Genomic DNA, 21,496 nt, shown 5'->3' on the forward strand with positions numbered 1-21,496 from the left:
TGGGTACATGTCAGGTAACTGAATGTCCTGGTTTTCAGTTAGGCTTCTGAGACTGACCTAGGGTATTTCTAGCACCTGCCTACCCACCTAGCTTGTTTGGAGCACCAAGGGTGTACACCCACAGCATGTCAGTTTGTATGTACTTAGCAGTTACACATATATATTTATGTCCCAAAGCTTCCTCTGTACCAGCCATTTGTTAGTTTCATTTTTATTCTTAATACATTCACACATAACAGTTATACATTAAAATTTCAGGTCACATAGTTCTGTTAACAAAGAAGGTTGGAGACAAGCTAGTCTGTCTTCCATTTGTAGTCTAAGACCTCTTTTGAAAAATTCATTTGGTTTATATGGACAACTATTCTAGATAAGGCAAACAAATGAGGTGTTGGGCTATAATAACTTTTTCAGCCAACTTTCCCTTGGGGACCACCACCAACTGAATAACAAATACTCAAAAAAGTACAGCTTATAACACAACTTTTATTAGAAAAGTTATACATAACATAGCATCAACTATTTTCAAGAACAATATTAAACCCGATAAGCAACAAAAACCAGACTAACAAAATGTGTAACAAGAAACTAATGACCTTTCTAAAATCAAACATTCAATTATCTACAATGTCTTTTTACAAACGGGGAAAACTCCTTGGTTTACAGGCACGTCATATTGAATATAAAGCTGCAAAAGCAATTTTATACAATTACCACTCTCAAGAAACTGAATCATTAAAACAGTAATTACGAGTTCACAAATTTAAAACATTTCACATAATTTTAAATTATTGGGTATACACTGAAGTCTGAGTTTCAAAAGTGATGTTTTTGCCACAAAAGTTCCAACACTTAAGCTGTAACTTTCAGTGTTAACTTTGCCCTAAAAAGTTAAGACATATTCTGATAATCATAATAGTCACATGATTTCTGATGCTATCTGGTCTGTTAATAATAAAGTCTTTATTTGGACGTATTTTTCTTCAATTAAATTACAGGAAACTGGATATAAGATTTCGTTGCAATGCTATTAAAGTTCCAAACACAGGAGTGTGCAGCACTGGAAAAGGAGATCAGTACTAAAACTTATAATAAATACCAGAGAAGCCATTAGTTTTTACAGCATTGTCTGCTTAAAAGCTAAGTTGACCAGGTGCATAATTTCCCATCAGTCTGTCCTTGTAGTAGGCAGGGCAATTTCTGTTTTCATGATCTGAATACTCAAATATATCCAAACATCTTTTCAAAACTTTGATTTATAGCTCCTAGAAAGTTATGTTTTTTAATAGTTACTCTACTCTAATCAGGCCTAGCTTTGCTCATTTTGGAACCTCACTAAAATAACAGATTTCAGGATAGCCAAGTTCATCAGAAAGACTCAAATGGAATGATTTACAAAACAGAACACTTAAACCAAGTCAGTCCTATCTTTTTGTAGCTGAAGGTTATCAGTCACAACACAACTTCACGTACACCTCTGCTCATTAGGGAATTACACTTAAAACGAATCTCAAGAGGGCGACCTTTGTTGTTTCAGATACCATCCCTAATCGGAGAGTGGTTAACAGGAAGATTGCCAGTGTTACTGATGGAAAGGCGTTGTTTTTTTTTTTCTTGTCAAAGACTCACACCATAGTTTTAAATTAAACTGTCAGGCATTTTCCCAGACAGGTTTTCCTTTTCAATGCAGTAATGAAGAACTAAGATAAAAATCATGACTTTTGACTGCCGCTGAACATTATTACATGCACCTATATTGCACACATCTGTTCTGAACTGTTAAAATCATCTTCTGAGTCCTTGGGGTGCAGTTTTCTCCATCAGAACACAAACACAACCCATCTAATCAGTTTCCCTCAAAGATGAAATTGACAAATTTAATGTACTGGAAAAAAATGAAGAAAGAAAAAAGCAAAGACTTTGTACAGACAAAAATCTAAGTTTTCTCAAAGGGTTCTGTGTCCCCTACACATGGGGGCAATTCGTAAGCACTAGTGAATCAAACACTAGCTATAATGTTTCTAGCTCCTCATATAATATGGAACCTTGGTCCAGGTGTTGCAACGATGTCACTGTACGGTTCTTCCTGTGTCAGCTCAATAGCTTGCTGCTTTTTAAGAACCAAGAAGCTGTAGAACTTTGCGGCAGCTTGTTTTCTGTTCGTGTTTCGACATAACTCAAGCAAACTGATAGATTCAGCTCCAGTTTTAGCAAGAGCACGCTGAAATAAAACCAAAAAAGGATAACTTAAAGTAACCTGTAAAATAAAGTAGTAATTCAGTGAGGATGCTGACACAGTTTGAATATCTGTCCCCTCCAAATCTCATGCTGAAACGTGATTCCCCACTGTTAAGAGATGGAGCCTAGTGAGGTGTTTGTGTCACGGGGTGAGGGTGGGGATGGGGGTGGTGGTGGATCCCTTATGAATGGTTCCCCGCAGCAATCAGTGAATTTTTGCTCATTAGTTAACAAGAGAGCTGGTTGTTTAAAAGAGCCTAGCCATCTCTCTCGCCATGTGACACACCTGCTCCCCCTCTGCCTTCCACCATGACTATAAGCTTTCTGAGGCCTCACCAGAAGCAGACGCTGGTGCTTTGCTTCTTGTACAGTCTGCAGAACTGTGAGCCAAATAAACTCCATTTCTTTATAAATTACCCAGACTCAGGTATTCCTTTAGAGCAACACAAAACAGACTAACACAGATGCTAATTTTGGTTACTGGAAAAAACAAACTATATATTCTGCTCAGGACAAAGACTGCACTTTTTAAAACAGTATATGATTCTCATGTTAATCAAGAGGGTAAAAGGCCAAAGTATGTTATGGTACATCTAAAATCTAAATAAGAAAGTCCAAGAAACCAGCAAAATTGTTCTGGCATGTATTATTAAAATAATCAATTTATTTAGACATCTAATGTAATATAATAGCAAAATCTAGCACTTACAGTTTTTAAAGTAAAAAAAAAAAATTAAATGTCAACTGTCCTATTTTAAGAAACCTTGAGCAACTTGCTTGGCATTCTGCAGATGTTCAAGGTATCTTGTCTGTGTCTAGGACATTAAAGCACAAGGAAAAGTGACATCTGATGCTCCATAATGACCCAATAAATGTAATAATCCATCACATTAAATTTACTCAACGAAAAACAAGAAGGTGCAGGCATACAAAGGAGTTGTGTAATATGTCACCACGGTTCTGCTTTTCAGGCTTACTCTTGGCCTAATAGTTTATGTATTTAATTAAAACATTTAAAAATAATGTCGTTTTGGGAAAAGTTTCACAAAGGTATGCTTTCTGTTTCCAGCATGTAACTTTTTTTTTTTTTTCAGGGAACAATGCCAAAATCCTTTGATAAAGCATTTTCCTCTAAGACAACAGCAGTAATACCTGAAGACCATGAAGCATCTGCTGAGTCCTTTTGTTCCATCTTCTTTCTTCCTGATCTTGATCACCCCCTGATGCATCTTCATCCTGAATGAAAATGACCCCCAAAAAGCTGACAAAACAAGTCCAATGCGAAATGAAGTATTTCTACATCTCCTAAAAGCTCCTCAACTACCCTGAGATTGTGTATTTTGAACTAAGAGAAAACTGTACTTAATGCTGCTGAGCAATCACTTAGCATCTAGAGTATAAACTGAAGAGTTTTTCTTAAATTACAAGGCAAAGTCCTCTGTTTATATGCAAGCAAACATTTGGCTAAAAGTATGCTTTTATACTGCAGTATAAGGATGCTGTCTACACACACTATGTGGTCTGTGGACGCTGCTGATCATGGAGCTTTTGGTTACTGGTCCCTCTTCAAGAACTTAAGGATAAAAATCAACTGTACCATTAAATATAATGTTTATTTCAACTAAATATACATACATAAATATTGCAACATGATTTTCCAGATGACTTATGTTCTGGCAGACTCCTAATCTCATTGTGGAGCAGTACCAAAGAGCCTGCAGACTAGCTAAGTTGAGGATTTATTATTGGTCTATATGGCGTTTTAAAATGAATGGGCTATAACCCTTATTATATATTTCACTTGAGCAACATAGTTCTCAGCCACGTGCTGCCTAAATGACTTTTTAAAGTCCAAGGTGGGTGCAAGGCAGCAGTTGTGATGTTCCCAGGCTATGCTGAAACTATATACAGAAACCACAACTATTTTAATACTCATTCACAACTAAGTCTGAGATAATGGCATACCCTCACACATAGGAATAGCTCTGAAGCTAATTTTGGTTGTAAAATAAGGTATTCATATTAAAGATATGCACTATTATTAGAATTACGAACAGATGTTAATGAAAATTTATCCAATCCATAACCTTTTTTGATCCTGAAGAAATTTAAACAGCTTCAATGCCACCTAAAGGACACCTTATTTTAAATTAAAAGGTTTAAGTAACATATCTGACAGAATATCAAACAGAAGAATAAATTCTAAGTTTTAACAACCTCAATGATGCAGAAATAAGGAAGAAGAAGAGAGGAGGAGAAGGAGAGGGAGGGAGGGAGGGAGGAAGGAAGGAAGGGAGGGAGGGAGGGAGGGAGGGAGGGAGGGAGTAAGGGAGAAAGGAAGGCAGGAAGGGAGGAAGGAAGGGAGAAAGGCAGGAAGGAAGGGAGGGGGGAAGGAAGGGAGGAGGGAGGGAGGAACGAAGAGGAGGAGGAGGGAGGGAGGAAGGGAGGAGAAGGAGAAGGAGGAGGAGGAGGAGGAGGAGAAGGAGAAGGAGGAGAAAGAGAAGGAGAAGGAGAAGGAGAAGAAGGAGGACCTTCAACAGCGTAAACACGCCCCCGGAAAAAGAAACTGATTCCTAAAACACCTCTTACTTTGTAAAAAGAAAAAGTCATTCAAGGCTTCACTCAGTCTAAGTTTTTAGCAAAGTTATGCTTTACCCTGGGGTCCAACTAAAGGAAAAACAAAAACAAAACCCAGACAAGTGGAAAATGTACAGTTATCTGATTTCCAGGCCACCACAGATACAGAAGAGGTTATAAGTAGATGATAACAGCAGTTAAGAATTGACCACTGACCACAAGATAGTAAAAGCAGCTACAAGCAGTCTAGAAGTCAGGCAAGAAATCAGCGTAAGGGCAATTCCATGTCCTTCAACAGCCCACAGGGAGCCAATGAGTTACAGCACAGCATAAAATTTGATGTTCCTAACGATGATCGATACCACTATGAATTTGGTAAAATTTTGCTTATATTCTTCTTTTTATATAACTCTGATGCTCAACATCAATTAAGTTAGCCCCAATATGAAAAATAAAAAAGCTGGCTGGAGGCTTTTGCTAAAGCTGGAATGAAAATTATTAATTAGTTTACCTCTTCCTCTTCATCATCTTCTTTTTCCTTTTCTTTCTCCTTCTCTTTTTCTGGCAGAAGTTCTAACTCTGGTATTAGCTGACAGATATTTGGAGGTTCTTCTGGGGGAAGCTCTACAGGTGGTATTTCCATCTGCTCTACCTGCTGAGGCTTAAAGCAATACAAATAAGACAATTTAAGATGTATGTTTTTAAAGTAGCTTATTTTAAATATGCAAATACACAGTGGCTGAAGTTTTCTAGTTGAAAATACTGAGATTATATCTCCACACTTTCCCACAAGAAAAAATTTATTATAGTATATATTTTTTTTGATTTTTTTATAAAACTACATTGAAGTAGCTTACAAAAGAAACTGACCGTTATCTTAAACCATGTTTCATTTTCATACTTACTTTTTAGGAGTCAAATGTTTTTTAACTACTAAAGCTTCTGTAAGGTTATTATATTTTAACTTAAAAATCATAAGCTTTCACTCTGAGAGTCTTGAATGTCTCACGGCAGCAAATAATAGGAGTGAGGACACTGCTTTTCTGGGTCCACTTCCTATATTTATTTTCTCTCAGGCTTAATATAAAAGAGTTAAGAACATCAAAACCAGTCTTTAAGAAACCAAAGAATTACCAGGAGGAGGGTGGTTATGCAAGTCACCTACTCATTACTGTCTTCCTAGTCCTGAGCTAATACAGAAAAATGCTCTTATTGACAACTCTTACCACCAGAGGGCACAGAAAACTAGTTCTTAAAATTGGCAGAGTATTCTTGATGGAGGCTGAACAAGAAGCCTAAGGTTATCAAAAAGCCTCCCTTTGCTCAAATTCATTTATTCTATAGACTTAAGATTGGAAAGCCCTAAACCAAACCCTACTATTTCCTCCCTCATAATTGCTTAGCTTTCCTATCCTAGCCGAACTTAATGGTAGTCAAAGTTTGAATGAAGCAGACAGATAATGCTTTACATTTTCTCAGGTATTTGACAAGTTTATTCTGATTACTTAATAAGATGACCTAAAACTACCTAGTACTGAAGGTATGCAGGAATGTTTGCCAAATAATAAATCAGAACCAACTTCAGAGTCAAGGATGCTCACTCTGGAGCACTCTAAAGCAATACTATTCAAAAAGAGTCAGAAAGACTGCACAGACTCCCAGAACAAATCCTCCCATTAGGAGTGGACTATCTATATCCTGTTGCTCTTCTTCCTCGGGACTCATTCCTTACCATTTTCTGTCAAAACCAAGATACTTTAAAAGGCCTCCCTAAACACCACTTGCTACTGCTGTATGAATACCTTCAAATGACTTAATGGATAGATTTGCTTACTTACAGGCATCACAGGCTCTGGGTCAATTTGTCCAGCTTTTCGCTTAACTCCCTGAGGCGGTGGTGGAGGCATAGCTGACTCATCTATGTTTGTTCTGCTGGCCTCCATCACTGACTCCTGGAGGCGGCTTGGCTCTTCTATAATGGGCTCATCTGCAATTGGTCATATGAAGAGAAAACATAGGTCATACAGTTTTGAACATTATAGAACCATTTATTTTTTAAAACTAGTACACTAAGACATATGTAATGTTTTCTTTAATGAAGACGGCCAGATAAATTTTAGTTCCATAAAGGTTTAGTCAATTTTTAGCAATATACGTAAAGGGGATCTTAAAAGGACAAGTCCTACCCCCAGTACGATGTAGGACAATTCTTTAGCAGACTATCTCCCCTGCCAGTTCTGAACCTTAAACCTCTGGAAAGACAGGAAGCTTCATACTTAAATAAGGCAATCAGGTCCAATGTATTTCCCTGCCCAAACATTTGAGTATATCTTTGATTCCTCATTTCTTTCACTCTGACAGTATAAAGGTAAATTTTAAGCCAAATACTCATGTGAACTTCATCAAGGAACTATTCTAACAGAACAAACCGATAACATCACGCTGCTGATGCTGCTGTTGCTGGTCCTCTCTAGGAACCTCTGGATTTTCAAATTCTTTGAGGAATTCATCCAAATTATCTGCCTCTCCTCCTTTCCTCCTTTTCCTAAGGTCTTCTGGTACAAGCGGTGTAAGACAGCGTGTAAAGAGCTATAAGAAAAAAAAATATTTCAATGATAAAATAAATCTAACTAAAGTCACCACTGATTTATATCTTCCAAAAGTATATTCTAAGTGTATAATTTAGCATGGCTTTTATCATATTCACAATTCATTCCATCTGAAAATGATTTTAAATGAGTTTTCAAATTATAACTGCAGACATTTTAGATAAACTAAAAAAATTGTATCCATTATCTCACAACCTTAAGGGTTTTCCATTTATCTGCCTGCAGTTTATTTTCATATTCATCAACTAAAACTCATCCTAACTGGTCTCATACCAAACAGCTTTAAATTGTGTTTTCTTCACTTACATAGTAACCTTATTAGCTATCATTCAAACTATTTTTTATTTTTATTTTTTGAATCGGAGTCTCGCTCTGTTGCCCAGGCTCGAGTGCAGTGGCACAATCTCAGCTCACTGCAACCTCCACCCCCGGGTTCAAGTGATTCTTGTGCCTCAGCCTCCTGTGTAGCTGGTATTACAGTGTACCACCACACATGGCTACTTTTTATATTTTTAGTACAGACGGGATTTCACCATGTTGGCCAGGCTGGTCTCTAACTCCTGACCTCAAGTGATCCACTCGCCTCAGCCTCCCAAAGTGCTGGGATTACAGGCGTGAGCCACTGCTCCCAGTCTCATTTAAACTACTTTTAATGGTTACATATTTCATTTTGAACCATTCCTCTACTCTTAAAATGTCAGGCTTCTCTCTTTTTAAAACTGTGAACAAGAATGTAATCAACATTAACAGAGGTAGCTTTTCCATACTTTGAATTACTTCCTTAGGAAAAATTTCTAATAATGAAATTACTGAGTCAAAGAATAGTTTAACGACCTTCTTAAAAATAATTATATGACAGTGCTTACAATAAAGAGCACAACTTTGTTGCTCTGGGATACTTTAGATTTAGAATATATTACTATATTCTAAATACACAGTAAAATCAATAGGTTCTGTGCATTATTTCAACTTCAGACAGAATAGTAGCCGAACAGCACTGCTTCATTCACCAGACACCTGTGAATCTTATTTTGGAATATTGTGGAATGTGAGCAGAAAAGAGCCTATAAATGGAACAACAAACAAAAACACCAAAAAACCTCTTGAAGCCAGAATTCTTTACTGTGGAAAAAGCAGAACCACTCATGTTTTATTCAGAAAACATTTCAAGAATTCAGATGTAAAACACACTAAGACGATATAACTAATAGTTCATTACAGACAGAAGTATTATTAAACATGTCAGTGGCTTTTTAAAATAAGGAAAATTCATTTTACATCTTTTAGAAATGCAGGTGTCACTTATCCATATATTTCAAATAAAGTTATGCCCAGTACACTGTGATTTAAGGCAGAAAAAAGAAAACATGCCATACGGTTGCAAAATACTTAATCAAAAATGATTCAAAGGTTTTAGAATCTTTTTTTTTTAGATGCTCAGAATGTATATGAAGTAAAAATTCTGCAAACTGTATTACCTTCAGTAGTCTGTTATTCCACAAAGGCTGAGCAGGTAAAGAAAACAATTTTTCTACTCCTCCAGTCTCTTTCCACATCATCAATTTCTTGGTGGGTGGTGCCAGATCCAAAGTAGTAACAATATCAGAATAATCACTAAGTTGTGCTCTAATTGTCTTGCTATCCAACTCTTTGACACTGTCAACAATGAGCTTCCTCTTCCTCTTGGCTTTTGTTTCTTTAACTGGAATGATAATAAAAAATAAGATCATTTTCCTGAGAGGCCAGCATGGAACACACAGTTACAAGATCTGGCCTGACTATATTCCCTGCTTTTCTACACACAGACTCGAGCAGAAAAGTTAAACTTCATGAGGATAGAATGTTTTAACTGATGTTTTCCAACCATCATTTAGAATAGAGGCTGGAACAAAATAGAGGCATTCAACAAAAATTTGCTGAATGAGTATAGACTTTTAGCACAAAATAAGTAAAATGATGTAAGGTCCAATACATTTTTGACTATGTAGTTTTATACTGCAAACAATGAACATATCATACCCTTCAGAGTTGGGATCATTTTCTCATTTGAAACAGGGCCCATCACTCAAACTCACAGACTGAGTTTTCTTTAATGATTGCAAATACTATTATTTTTATTAGAAAAGTTATAATTCATATATGGCAGTTGTGGAAGCTGCTTGATAGAATGAAACAAGCCCAGGCCCAGTCAGATAGAACTGTAACTCCATCCTAGACATTTTAAAAGAGTCATTTCTAATCCTTAAAACTTACAAGTAGGTGGTATTGTCTCACTTTTTTAAAATGCAGAAAAGCTCATGGGGTTAAATAAAATCCTCAAAATTTCACCCTGTCAGACATACCCCAAAGGTTTTTGGATCAACACTTAAAAAATATATATATATACACAAAAAGATGTTACACACAGTGAGAGTCTCTCTCTAATCTCACTATCTAATAAAGTATATATTTTACTTAATTGTACATTTCCCTCATCAATGGGAAACCCAAAAGGGTAATCTTGTCCTACTTAAAGGTAAAAACTATGTCTAAATTACACTGTAATCGATTTCAAGTATTCTTTCCTACTGTCCTCATAAACCATCTAGAAACTATTAAGTTTTATATCCCCATTATCTCAAACTGTCTGTCATTCAGAAGCAGCCCTCCTCAAATATAAATAATGTGTCTTACAATGTTACTTAAAAAAACTACAAGAAAAAAATTACTTATTCTAGAATTTTTGACATTTCCAGTTTTTAAATTTAAAAAGATTTCTTTTTTCAGAACGTGCGGAAAAAGGCAAATTCTAAGAGCACATAAAAAAAAAAATTTCTTTTTGAAGAGACAGGTCTTACTATATTTACTGCCCAGGCTGGTCTCAAACTCCTGGCCTCAAGTGGTTTTCCTGGTTGGGCCTCCCAAAGTACTGGATTACAAGTGTGAGCCACCACACCAGCCTCCAGTTTTGTTTTGTTTTGTTTTTTTAAAGAATACTTTTAGTTTTTTTCCAGCTTGTAGCCCAACTGTACAGCATTTAGAATTGTAATTTATTGAAAAATGCTTTTCCAGTGTTTTCTAGTTGTTACACATGTGAGCTGCTAACATTTTGGGAACCCCAGGAGACTAAGATACGCATTATCAGAAAGCTTGTTCTATACTTTTATATTTCACAGCAACTTGCACAGACATTCTACAAAATACTCAAAATTATAATTCGATAGAAGACTATGACAGATGACTGTGACATAAAAGCAAGAAGCCTAGTTAACGAAAGCAACAGTAGCATATCAGTAGACAGGCAAAAAACCAGAAAAAAGCAAGAAGCCTAGTTATCTAAAACAACAGTAGCAGATCAGTAGACAGGCAAAAACCAGAAGTAAGACCTTATGTTGTATGCTGTATAAATCTAAAGGTTCATATGCTCACCAGTTATATCAATAGGTTCCAATGCAAATGCTTCTTCCTCATTTGGAACAAGTGTTGTTTGATCAGTCATGGTTGGCATTGGTTCAACGGGATCCACCGAATCAGGACTATCAGGCCCACCCACTGTAAAAAAAAAAAAAAAAAAAAAAAATACAGTCACAAAAACTTTGGTATGTAATATATATCCTACAAATGGTAGGAGAAAAATCTCTTCATGAAATAGAAAGAAATCCTATTATTACTAAGAAAAAATATTTTTCTAGTTAATGGGAAAGCCCCACCAGACTTGTAACTCAACTGGCCAAAAAATGGGGAGGGGCGCAAGATTAAACACAGAATCAGAACCAGTAATCAATCATAAGCACTGTACTTAAAGATATTTGTAATTCATTAAAAACTGTAACTTCTAGTTTGTCATCTTCTATGGTAAGTATCTTTTTGGATGCCATACAATCATCCCCAGAATCACTGAACATGAAATGCTTACTTGATACATTATCATCCTCATCCATATCGTCATGTGCAGGTTGCTCTGGCAACATCACCCCTGCCTCAGAGAGGGCAGGGGGGTCATCAAAGATACCGCCATCATTATTACTAATAAGTTTGTCATCTGAAATAGAGAATGTAAGTTAGTTGTAATTTCTAAAAGAAATGCCAAAACCACAATAGCCAATCAATGGAAAAACAAAATTACGTTAAAAGGGATAAAATTTAAACATATATTCAATTTTTATCTGTTTCTCCTCCAGGTAGTTTATAAAAGTATAAAACACTCAGTATATAAAAAAATTATCATTCTTCATTTGTATTTTCTAGTTCATTTATCTATTTTAAAAAATATTTACTTAACACAGCTATCAAACACAAACAGTTTTAAGTACTAATAAAATTCAGCATTCTGATAAGCATATTTAAGTTTTGTTATAATATTTTAAGAGGCTGATTTTACCGAAATGTCTTACTGAACCAACTGATCACAATTCACTCACATATATCTAAAAGTTGTTCAAGACTCAGAATTAGCAACTGCTTCCAAAACTTTACAATAAAGAAATTCTGTTTATGTTCGAGTAACCATCATTTTCTCACATACCTAATATTCCACCATCATTTCCTTCTCCAAAATTATCATCCTTATATTGGTCTTCATATTCTAAATGGTTAATTTTCTCATTCAGATTGCTGGTGCTCTGTTCAGACTCTAATAGGAGGTTAGAAGTAGTAGTGCTTACTAACATGTCGTCATCCTCAAAAGCACTGCCTTCTCTCATTATCTCACGATCATCCATTCCAAAATCACCTAAACAAATTTTGTCATTAGTTTAGAAAGATTAGAAATAGCACTGTGATAAAACAGCTAATGATTTATTATAATTATGTCACATTTGCTTACTGAAGTCTTATCTTCAAATGTTAAAATATCTAGTTTAAACTTTAAATCTTAGCATCTAAATTTTTAAAAATGACTCAATTACACACAGCTACAATACTTGGGCATGACTAGCAAATTCAACCTTAGATCTAGATTTAAATGATCCTAAAATATGTTAAACTCTAAATATGTACATATGTTAAGTTACATTAATAGTCACAGCTTAAACTTTCTTGTTATAATGTGTTTCATCAAGAAAATAATCTGGTTCTGGGTACAGTGGCATGTGCCTGTAGTCCCAGCTACTTGAGGCTGAGGTGGGAGGATCACTTGAATCCAAGAGTTCGAGGCTGTAGTGTACTATAATCCTGCCTGTGAAGAGCCACTGCACTCCAGCCTGGGTAACACAGCACAGACCCCGTCTTTTAAAAAAGAGTATGGCTTGCTACTAGTTTTGAATACCTGCTTTTGAATAGCAAGTATAATAGGGAATCTAACCATTCCAAAATGGTTGGTTTAAATGTGATCACTACTTCAATATTGGGACTCCTCGCAGAAATCAATATATAGGTTCTATGATTGTATATAGGGAGAGGAGTAGGTAAACAATTAGCTCTAAATATGAAAATGATGCTTAATATACTGGTAAGAAAGCCAAATTCTTTTCTTGATGAAAATGCATTACATGAAATTTTAAGTCTTTCTGTCAATGTGAATATAGTCTGGTTTTCTTCTGAAACTGCTATTAGCGGCACAATATAACATTATAAACTAATGGCTAGTAATTTGTTTCTCTTTTACCAAAATCATTTTCTTGTAAAATGCTGATGTTCCCAACTTCTTCTCTCATGGTTATCTCTTCCACTCTACTCTGATTCAAGCTGAACTGCTGGGCCACATCGATGTCACTTTAAAAGAAGGTCAAATACATTTTAGTCTCAAGTCTCACTGTGTTTATAAGAAAAAAAAAATCCCAATTCTCTCTATAAGAAAAATTAAAAAAAAAAATACACATATATACACACAACCCACCAAGTTTTAGAAGCCTTAATATTTAATATCTTCATACATTCCAGTATAATCCAAGAATGCAAGTGATTTGGAAATTAACTTGTATTTAAATTTGAAAAGCATCAATAATCAGCAAATACAATGTGATATGCAGAAGTCACTAAACCAAGTATAGAGGAAAAAATTAGAAATGATAGGCTAGATAGGCATGGGTTTTCATTAGGACCCTGCAACTTACAGGCGGTGTAAACTCGAAAGTTCCCTGACTTCCCTGAGACTCAGTTTCTTCCTCTAATAAAGAATAATCTCTCATATAGTTTAAAAATACTAAAAAATAAAAAGTGTACAACGCTAAAAACCAAACACTATCAGCCATATCCAGAACATTAATACCTCAAAACAACTGACCAAGTGTGTACAAAAAAATAGACGGCAAGGAAAAAAAAAGAGGAGGGAGGCAAAGCTATAATAGATTCTTAGGAGACTCATAAGCTATATCAACCAGATGCAGTTTGTAGACTTTGTTTAGCCTCAACTCAAACTGGAAAGAGGGAAAAAAAAAAAAAAAAAAAAAAAAAAGCCAACATGTCAACTGGGAACAGTTGAATGCTGACTAGATATCATATAGGCATACCTTGTTTTACTGCACTTTTTTTTTTACTGAATTTCACAGATGCTGAGTTTTTAATAAACCGAAGGTTTGTGGTAACACTGCCTTGAGCAAGTCTATTGGTGCCATTTTCCAGCAGCACAAGCTTACTTCATGTCTCTGTGTCATATTTGGTAATTCTCATGCTATTTAAAAACTTTTTATTATTATATCTGTTACCGTGATCTTGATTAGTGATCTTTTAAATTTTTTTGCTTATTTTTTAGTAGAGATGGGGGGGCGGGATCTCACTATGTTGCCCAGGCTAGTCTCAAACTCCCGGCCTCAAGCGATTCTCCCACCTTAGCCTTCCAAAGCACTGGGATCACAAGTGTGAGCCACCACACCTGGCCCAGTGATCTTTGATGCTACTATTTTAATTATTTTGGGTGCCACAAAGGATGCCCAAATAATATGGCAAACTTAAGAAATGTTCTGTGTGTTCTGACTGCTCCTGCCCTCCCGCTCACCCTGCCCCCTGCAATGTTTCTCCCTCTTCTTGGGCCTCCCTGTTCCTTGAGACACAACAAATTGAAATAAGGCCAATTAATAGCCCTACAATGGCTACTATTTGTTCAAGTAAAACGAAGAGTCACACGTATCTCACTTTAAATCAAAAGCTAGAAATGACTAAGCCTGGTGAAGAAAGCATGTCTAAAGCTGATTTAGGCTAACTAGGCCTCTTGCACCGAACAGCCAAGTTGTGAATGCAAAGGAAAAGTTCTTGAAGGAAATTAAAAATACTACTCTAGTGAACATGAATAAGAAAACAAAACTACCTTAGTGTTCATATGGAGAAAGTTTCAGTGGAATAGAAAGTTTGGAAGAAATTAATTTTAACCCTGATGCATGACTTTGAGGGGTTCAAGACTTCAGTGGAGGCAGTAACTGCAGATATGGTGGAAAAAGCAAGAGAACTAGACTTACAAGTGGAGCCTGAAAGTGTAACTAAATTGATGCAATCTTGGAATAAAACTTTAACAAATGAGAAGTTAATTCTTATGGATGAGCAAAGAAATTGGTTTCTTGAGATGGATTCTACTCTTAGTGAAGATACTGTGAATATTGCTGAAACAACTACAAAGGGTTTAGAATATTTCATAAACTTGGTTGATAAAGCAGTGGTAGGGTTTCAGATGATTGGCTCCAATTTTGAAAGAAGTTCTATTGTGGGTAAAATGTTATCGAGTAGCATTATATGCTACAAAGAAATCTCCCATGAAAGAGTCAATCGATGCAGCACACTTCACTGTTGTCTTATTTTAAGACATTGCCGCAGCTACCTCAAACTTCAGCAACCACCACCCATTTCAGTCTGCAGCCATCAACATGGAGGCAAATCCTCCACCAGCAAAAGAACTGTAACTTGCTGAAGGCTGAGATGATCACTAGCATTTTTTTTTTTGCAGTGAAGTATTTTTAAGTTATGCCCACTGCTTTTTTAAACATAATACTATTACTGCACACTTAATAGACTATAGAGTACAGTGTGAACATAACTTTTATAGGCACCGTGAAACCCCAAAATTTGTGTAACTTGCTTTACTGCAGTGGAACCAAACCCACAGTATCTCCAAAGTATGTCTATAATAAGGAATTACTGATAATTTTTTTAAAGGTGTGATGTGTTATGGAGGCTTTAAAAATTCTTTTACCTCTAAGAGACAAATATCGAACTATTTACAGATGAAATAAGATTATCTGTTACTTAATTTAAAATAATCTGGTGGGGGCTGTGAGGTAAGCTGGGGGAAAAATAGATGTAATAAGACTGGCAATATACTTGTAATTAATAAGCTGAATGACATGTAAGGTTCATAATCCTAATTTCTCTAGTTATTAGTTATGTTTAAAAATTTCCACGATAAAAAATTTTCAAATAAAATGTCAAAAGGAGAGAAAAAAGTAAAATAGCTAGATAGAGCCTAGAACTAATCAATACACATGCAATAACAAAATAGGTCATGAACTTACTCTAATTAGAAGCCACAGATCATTTCAAAAAGCAGAGAAATTTGTAATAGTGTAGAGTGGCTTGGTTGTCAGTTATGCTACTAAGTCCCTTGGAAAGCTACAGTCACGTTCCAACATCATGGCATGATAGCTGGATGGTAATGGCTTGAGAAAAGGGAAACATACTACAGTACTCCGCTGTAATGGCCATTTCTGTGTAACTCTCTCCTCTCAAATGTGTGTCGTGACAATGACCCTTTGTTGCTCTTCATAAAAAGTTATCTCGCATGTTCATTTAAAACAAAAATAAAAACAAACCAGAACAGAATTATGGCTCTGAGTATAGCCTGGCCAAGAAGATAACCAGTAGCCGACTTTAACATGTAACTCTGAAAAATATCATGAAGCAACAGTTTACAATCCCTGCTATCATTATGTAACAAGCATACCTGACTGTTTCAGTTTACATAAGCTTTGGCCTAAGCGCGTCAAAACTCTCACATCTTAGCTGTGTTAAAGCTGACATCCACATGATTTTCTTACAGAAGAACAACTTTCTAGGTTTCATGTTCCATATTTATATACTATCCTAAACAAACATACATATGCATTTTAGCTACCTGTTAATGTAAAACATTCCAAGGAAAACTATATATTTGAAAGCTAATACTACTGCTTTTTGTAGACCAAGTCAACAATTTTTTTTAAAAGAAGACACATACTCTAAGTCAGGCAGTGGCTGATCAAAGTCATGAAATTCTTCAGGTAAAGTAATGGCATTATAAGCTGCTTCCCGATTTTCCTCAGGCAGGTCAACAACACCTAGAAAAGAAATGGTAAGCTTGAATATCTAGCTACCCATAAATTATCTAGGGATTAGAGAGAGATAAGTAGGTATAATTTCCTAAGTTTATATTCTAATAGAAAGGTTGACAACATATGCAAAATACCTTGAAGCACAAGTACTTCTCTTTTTCCATACTCATACATCGTATTCCTTGCTTTAGGAAAAAGTCAAAGCACTAATTATGCATTAAGCTCATAAATGTTTAAACGGACATATCAACAAATAACCAGTAATAGTTTCCTAATTAAACATGGTATTTATGAGGGCGGAAAAAGAATGACTGCAAAAGAGTACCTTAAATGTTAAAAGGAGCTGGTTATTTTAGAGAAAGAATTACACAATTTTAATTTTCTTTATATTTTTCAAGTTGTCTATAATAAATATGCCTTACTTTGAAAGACAAAAAGCATGTTATTTAGATAAAATGTGCTGTTGGTCACATGTTAAGTATTGTAGTCTTTTCCTAAATATTTTACTTTTAAATAAAATCTTAGATCTCAAACATTTTACTGTTCAAATATTGACATAAACTGAAGTACTAGAATGTATCCTCAGTAGAAACTGTTTAAGGTGTTTCTACTATACACATTATTTTCATTAGAATAAAAATTTCATCAATGCTTTTAAAAATTATAGAAAGATACGTGAATTTAAATATTAATTATCTACTTAGATGGTGGTGTGGTTGGCAGACTCCAGTTTTATAACTAATCATTACCTAAAACAAAATAACAAAAAACTACAAAGAATATTTACTTAGGAAAAAAAGTTTAAAATCCTAAAATTGTCTTTTCTGAGCTATATTTTAAAAAATCATTACATAACAATTAAGTTTTCAACATTTCAACCTCTTGATGACTCAGTCTATGTAAGCTGCTGAAAAAAAGTATTAAAAAGGCAGCTCCAAAGGAAGAACAAAAAAGGGGGTGAGCTCCATTACCTCACAGGGAGAAGAGATGCAAGTAGGTTTCCTCCCTTGAAGCACTGCCTCCCCAAGCCTTGCACTATCTTTGAAGGGTTCCTTGTATTGCAATTACAATAAAGCAAGTAGATTTAGAAAATGTGTTTAGCTAAGTAACACAAAAAAACAAGAGAAACTCCAAAGTAAAAAAAAAAACAAGTTCAACAATACCTGGCCGAAAAGCCATCTTTATCTTAATGAATGCTTCATTACAGTCTGCAAGAAGGTATTTGGCTTTCCTGTGATAGATTCGAACTACTCCCAGTAAGAGATGTCCTGATGTCCGTAATGCCATTTTCACCTATGAATAAAACATTAATCATATTTCAAAACCTGCATTTCGTGCTATTTATAGTCTTTATTTTTTTATCTTTTTAAGTTGCCTTATAATCACGTACATTTCTCACTGTCCTTATCTATAAATTCCCTGAATATTGAATATCCTGAAAAGAAACAGTGAGTGGTAATTCATGAATTAACACAAACATGAAGGAAGCTAGGAAGCAAGCACTAAACCATTCCATGAATTGTGTCATTAGCACATTAAGGAGCACGTAACACTTTTGGTTGCCAGACCAGAGCCATTGTTTCTTGCTGGCTAAGTCAATTCTGATTTTGTTTGAGAAGCAAATGTCCCGCACATTGGCAGATGTCTCATTCTTCTCTACTAATACCTGTTCATGAGTGGGCATGAAACAGTCAATTGAGTAATAGGTGAAGTATGCCAGAGAGTTTCCCAGAAAGATTTTCCCCCAAAAAGAACAACGTCTCTCTCTTCCTTCCCTCTTTCCTGCTTTGTGAATAGGTAGGGCTTGCTTGGTGCTTCATGCAGTCACCCTGTAAATCACAATGCTAAAGTATGAGGACAAGAAGCCAACACACTAAAGATGGAGAATCCTTGGATGACATAATCAAGCTGCTGAACCAATCTCAGATCTCCCTGTTTCCAAAATTTTAGTTAATTAAGACTGTTATTTCCCTTATTAAGTTACTTTTTACTAAGTTTCCATTAATTGGAAAGCATACTGATTTAAAAACAAAGTTTGGAAAGCATACTAATTGATAAAGAACAATAGTAGCCATAGCTTTTCACCAGAAAATATACTCCCAACCTTTTTTCAAGGCAGATCTTGATCAACATTAATATGAGATACAGTAGGTGGAAAAGCAGTAGTTGATAAAATAACGAGACAAGACTCCATCTAAACACAAGTATTCAAAATTACTCTAGCCATAAGGAAAATTTACTGAAAGAACAAGGCAATGTGAACTCAAACATCCCCAAATACTTTCCAAAACCATGCCATAAAACGCAACAAGTTCTAAGGTAACAAAAAAAGCTTTTAAACATTTGCTTCATGTTTCAATTATGCTTAGTTTATTGTTATTTGTAAAAGAAAATATTGTATTTTAAATTTTATGTGTATTCTCTATAGCACTCTAGGACCCTGCTTATGACACTCAGGATCTGTATTTATGAGCATTTTATGTGACTTACAGCATAAAGGATGATGTCTATGGCCATACATTTTTAGACATCTGAAATTATACCAAATTTGTGATCAGATTCAGAATGTATCAGATGATGAATCCCTAATTTAAAAAAAAATTCAAATTAAAATGTTGCTCCTAATGGAAAAACAGAATCTGTAATGTGGTGCTATAAAATTCAAAATTAATATTGACTGAACCTTCACCTAAGAACGGAGGAGGGAAAAAACCTCTGCTAACTATTATCTTATCTAGCACTAGCAACTTTCAAAAAGTGGTGTTTGGGCAAAAGCTTTCTTTCTGGATTAGTTGGTTCAGAGTTTAGCCTAGCAGTAGGTAAAATGACGTATGGCATATGTTTTTGAGCCAGGGTGTGTTAAAGTGTAAACATAAATATAATAAAGATTTCAGGCTACATATTCTGGGAAGGCTCTGCAAAGGGGGCCAGTGGCTCTTCCAATGGGGGAGTGGAAGAGAGAAGAGAAAAAGAGTATGCAAGCTCGCAGTTGCAAATGAGCCACGTGTGACACTTATGCTAAACAACTAAACCAACATTTTCATAACACGAACTGCACACCAAAGCAAACATTAGAAATTTCAGGCCAGTTTACTCTCTGGAAATATCTTTACATCTTGTTACCAAATAGATAAAAGCTCAGTCAGAAATGGTTTAAAAAATTTGAAGTAAGAGAAATCACTTTCTCTCATAAACACATTACAATCTTTTACATTATTCCTGAACTGTCTGCTTTCCTTTGTGGCTGTTCGTGTATATGTTCATTATCAGATTGTCTCATACTCTTTTGTAGTGTCCCTAAAGGGGCACAAAGTACTCGGTACATATCATGAAAAAATCTGTTATCCTTTTAAGCTGAACACTCGATACTTGCTTACGGATGTTAAAGATTAGCCACACATATACTTTCCAGAAAAGAGTACGATTTCTACCTTTTCCATTAACTTATCCCAGCAAGCATACCTATTAAAAAAAAAAATGGAAAATACCAATGTTCTCATACAATTTGACCAGCACTGCAAACTGGTACAATCTCACCAGAACAAACTGTTAGTATTTATCAGAAATCTCAAAAACATGTACATCACTTGGCATATCAATTATAATGCTAAAAATAAATCTTAAGAAACACTTAAGGGTGTGAACAAACATTTAACAAGAAATGTTTACTAAATGGCTGGTCTTTAAAAAGAAAACAAAACAACCTGTAATCCTACCACCTACAGAAATCTGTAATAATCTTTTGGTATGCCTTCTAGGCTTTCCTGTGTACATGTACACAAGTTTTCTTTGTGTATATACATAAAAACTAACATAACGATTGTTAGAAGGCTGCATCCAGGAAATAGAGCAAAACTTAAGAAAAGGCACAGATTTCTCATAAACACCCCCTTCCTCACACACAGATAATCTTACCCACAATTGACACCTCTCATCAGTGTTGCATTTATTAAAATTGATAAACTTATAACACATCATTACCAAAAGTCCCTAGTTCACAACAGGGTTCACACTTAAGTGTTATACATTCTGCGAGTTTGGACAAATGTAAATGACATTTGTTAACTATTATACTATCAAGTAAAACAGTTTTACTGCTCTAAAAATAATCGTCTGTGCTCTGCCTACTCAACCCTCCATTCTCTCCCCAACCTCCCATCTTTTTACTGTCTCATTTGTATAGTTTTGGCTTTTCCAGAATGTCCTACAGCTGCAATCACATAATATATGGCCTTTTTAGATTGGCTTATTTTACTAAGTAATATGCATTTACAGCACTTCCACCTCTTTTTTTTTTTTTTTTTTTTTTGAGTCAGGGTCTCAAATAAAAGCTCCTCTAAGGAACAGGTCAGTAAACAATATTTGGGCACTGCCCTGACTGATGCTTATTTGCCATTAAAAATAGGCAAATCAAAATATCAGTGCATATAGAGAGTTTTTTAAAGAAAAAGAGAATCATACCGTAATCATATCAAATGTATCTAGAGGTGATAAGGACTTCACATAATAAAAACTTCGAAGGATTTTCCTTGCCCTCCAATGCACCTACCTAAAAAACTTTCAGAAGTTCTATTTTCACATATCAATAAAAAATCAACAAAGTGAATAAAAATGTCAACATCAAACATACCTTTGGTGAGATGATACTCTCCACGCTGCTCTCTAAATTACACTCAAACACATGGGCTTTGGTTAGCTTCTTATCCCAATGGGCCGCTAGCCAAATTTTGGCCAGCGGCCCTCTTTTACTGAGAACAAAATGTGCGTAGAACATTGTTCTGGTTGGCTATGAAAATAGAAGAAAACCTAAGGGGAAAAACAGTTAATGTAAATATCATCTGACAATTGAAATACTTATCA

General features: G+C 35.3%; 1 protein-coding gene across 4 annotated transcripts in view; it reads right to left on the bottom strand.

Moving 5' to 3' along the window:
- Positions 1-466: 466 nt before the first annotated feature.
- The window catches only part of RAD21 (RAD21 cohesin complex component), a 28,873-nt gene continuing 7,843 nt past the window's right edge, over positions 467-21,496 (bottom strand). For all 4 annotated transcript variants that reach the window (XM_005563963.4, XM_015455127.3, XM_065519545.1 and 1 more), the window contains exons 2-14: positions 21,267-21,442; positions 17,800-17,929; positions 16,543-16,642; positions 13,009-13,115; positions 11,929-12,135; positions 11,320-11,445; positions 10,833-10,955; positions 8,903-9,126; positions 7,245-7,404; positions 6,654-6,802; positions 5,327-5,476; positions 3,391-3,474; positions 467-2,221 (exon numbers count right to left, since the gene is read on the bottom strand). In XM_005563963.4, coding sequence (XP_005564020.1) covers positions 2,030-2,221; positions 3,391-3,474; positions 5,327-5,476; positions 6,654-6,802; positions 7,245-7,404; positions 8,903-9,126; positions 10,833-10,955; positions 11,320-11,445; positions 11,929-12,135; positions 13,009-13,115; positions 16,543-16,642; positions 17,800-17,929; positions 21,267-21,410 — 1,896 coding nt within the window. In that variant the 5' untranslated portion in view covers positions 21,411-21,442 and the 3' untranslated portion in view covers positions 467-2,029. The remainder of the gene's footprint in view (positions 2,222-3,390; positions 3,475-5,326; positions 5,477-6,653; positions 6,803-7,244; positions 7,405-8,902; positions 9,127-10,832; positions 10,956-11,319; positions 11,446-11,928; positions 12,136-13,008; positions 13,116-16,542; positions 16,643-17,799; positions 17,930-21,266; positions 21,443-21,496) is intronic.

Source organism: Macaca fascicularis, chromosome 8 (assembly GCF_037993035.2).
Source record: "Macaca fascicularis isolate 582-1 chromosome 8, T2T-MFA8v1.1".
Taxonomy (NCBI): Eukaryota; Metazoa; Chordata; class Mammalia; order Primates; family Cercopithecidae; genus Macaca; species Macaca fascicularis.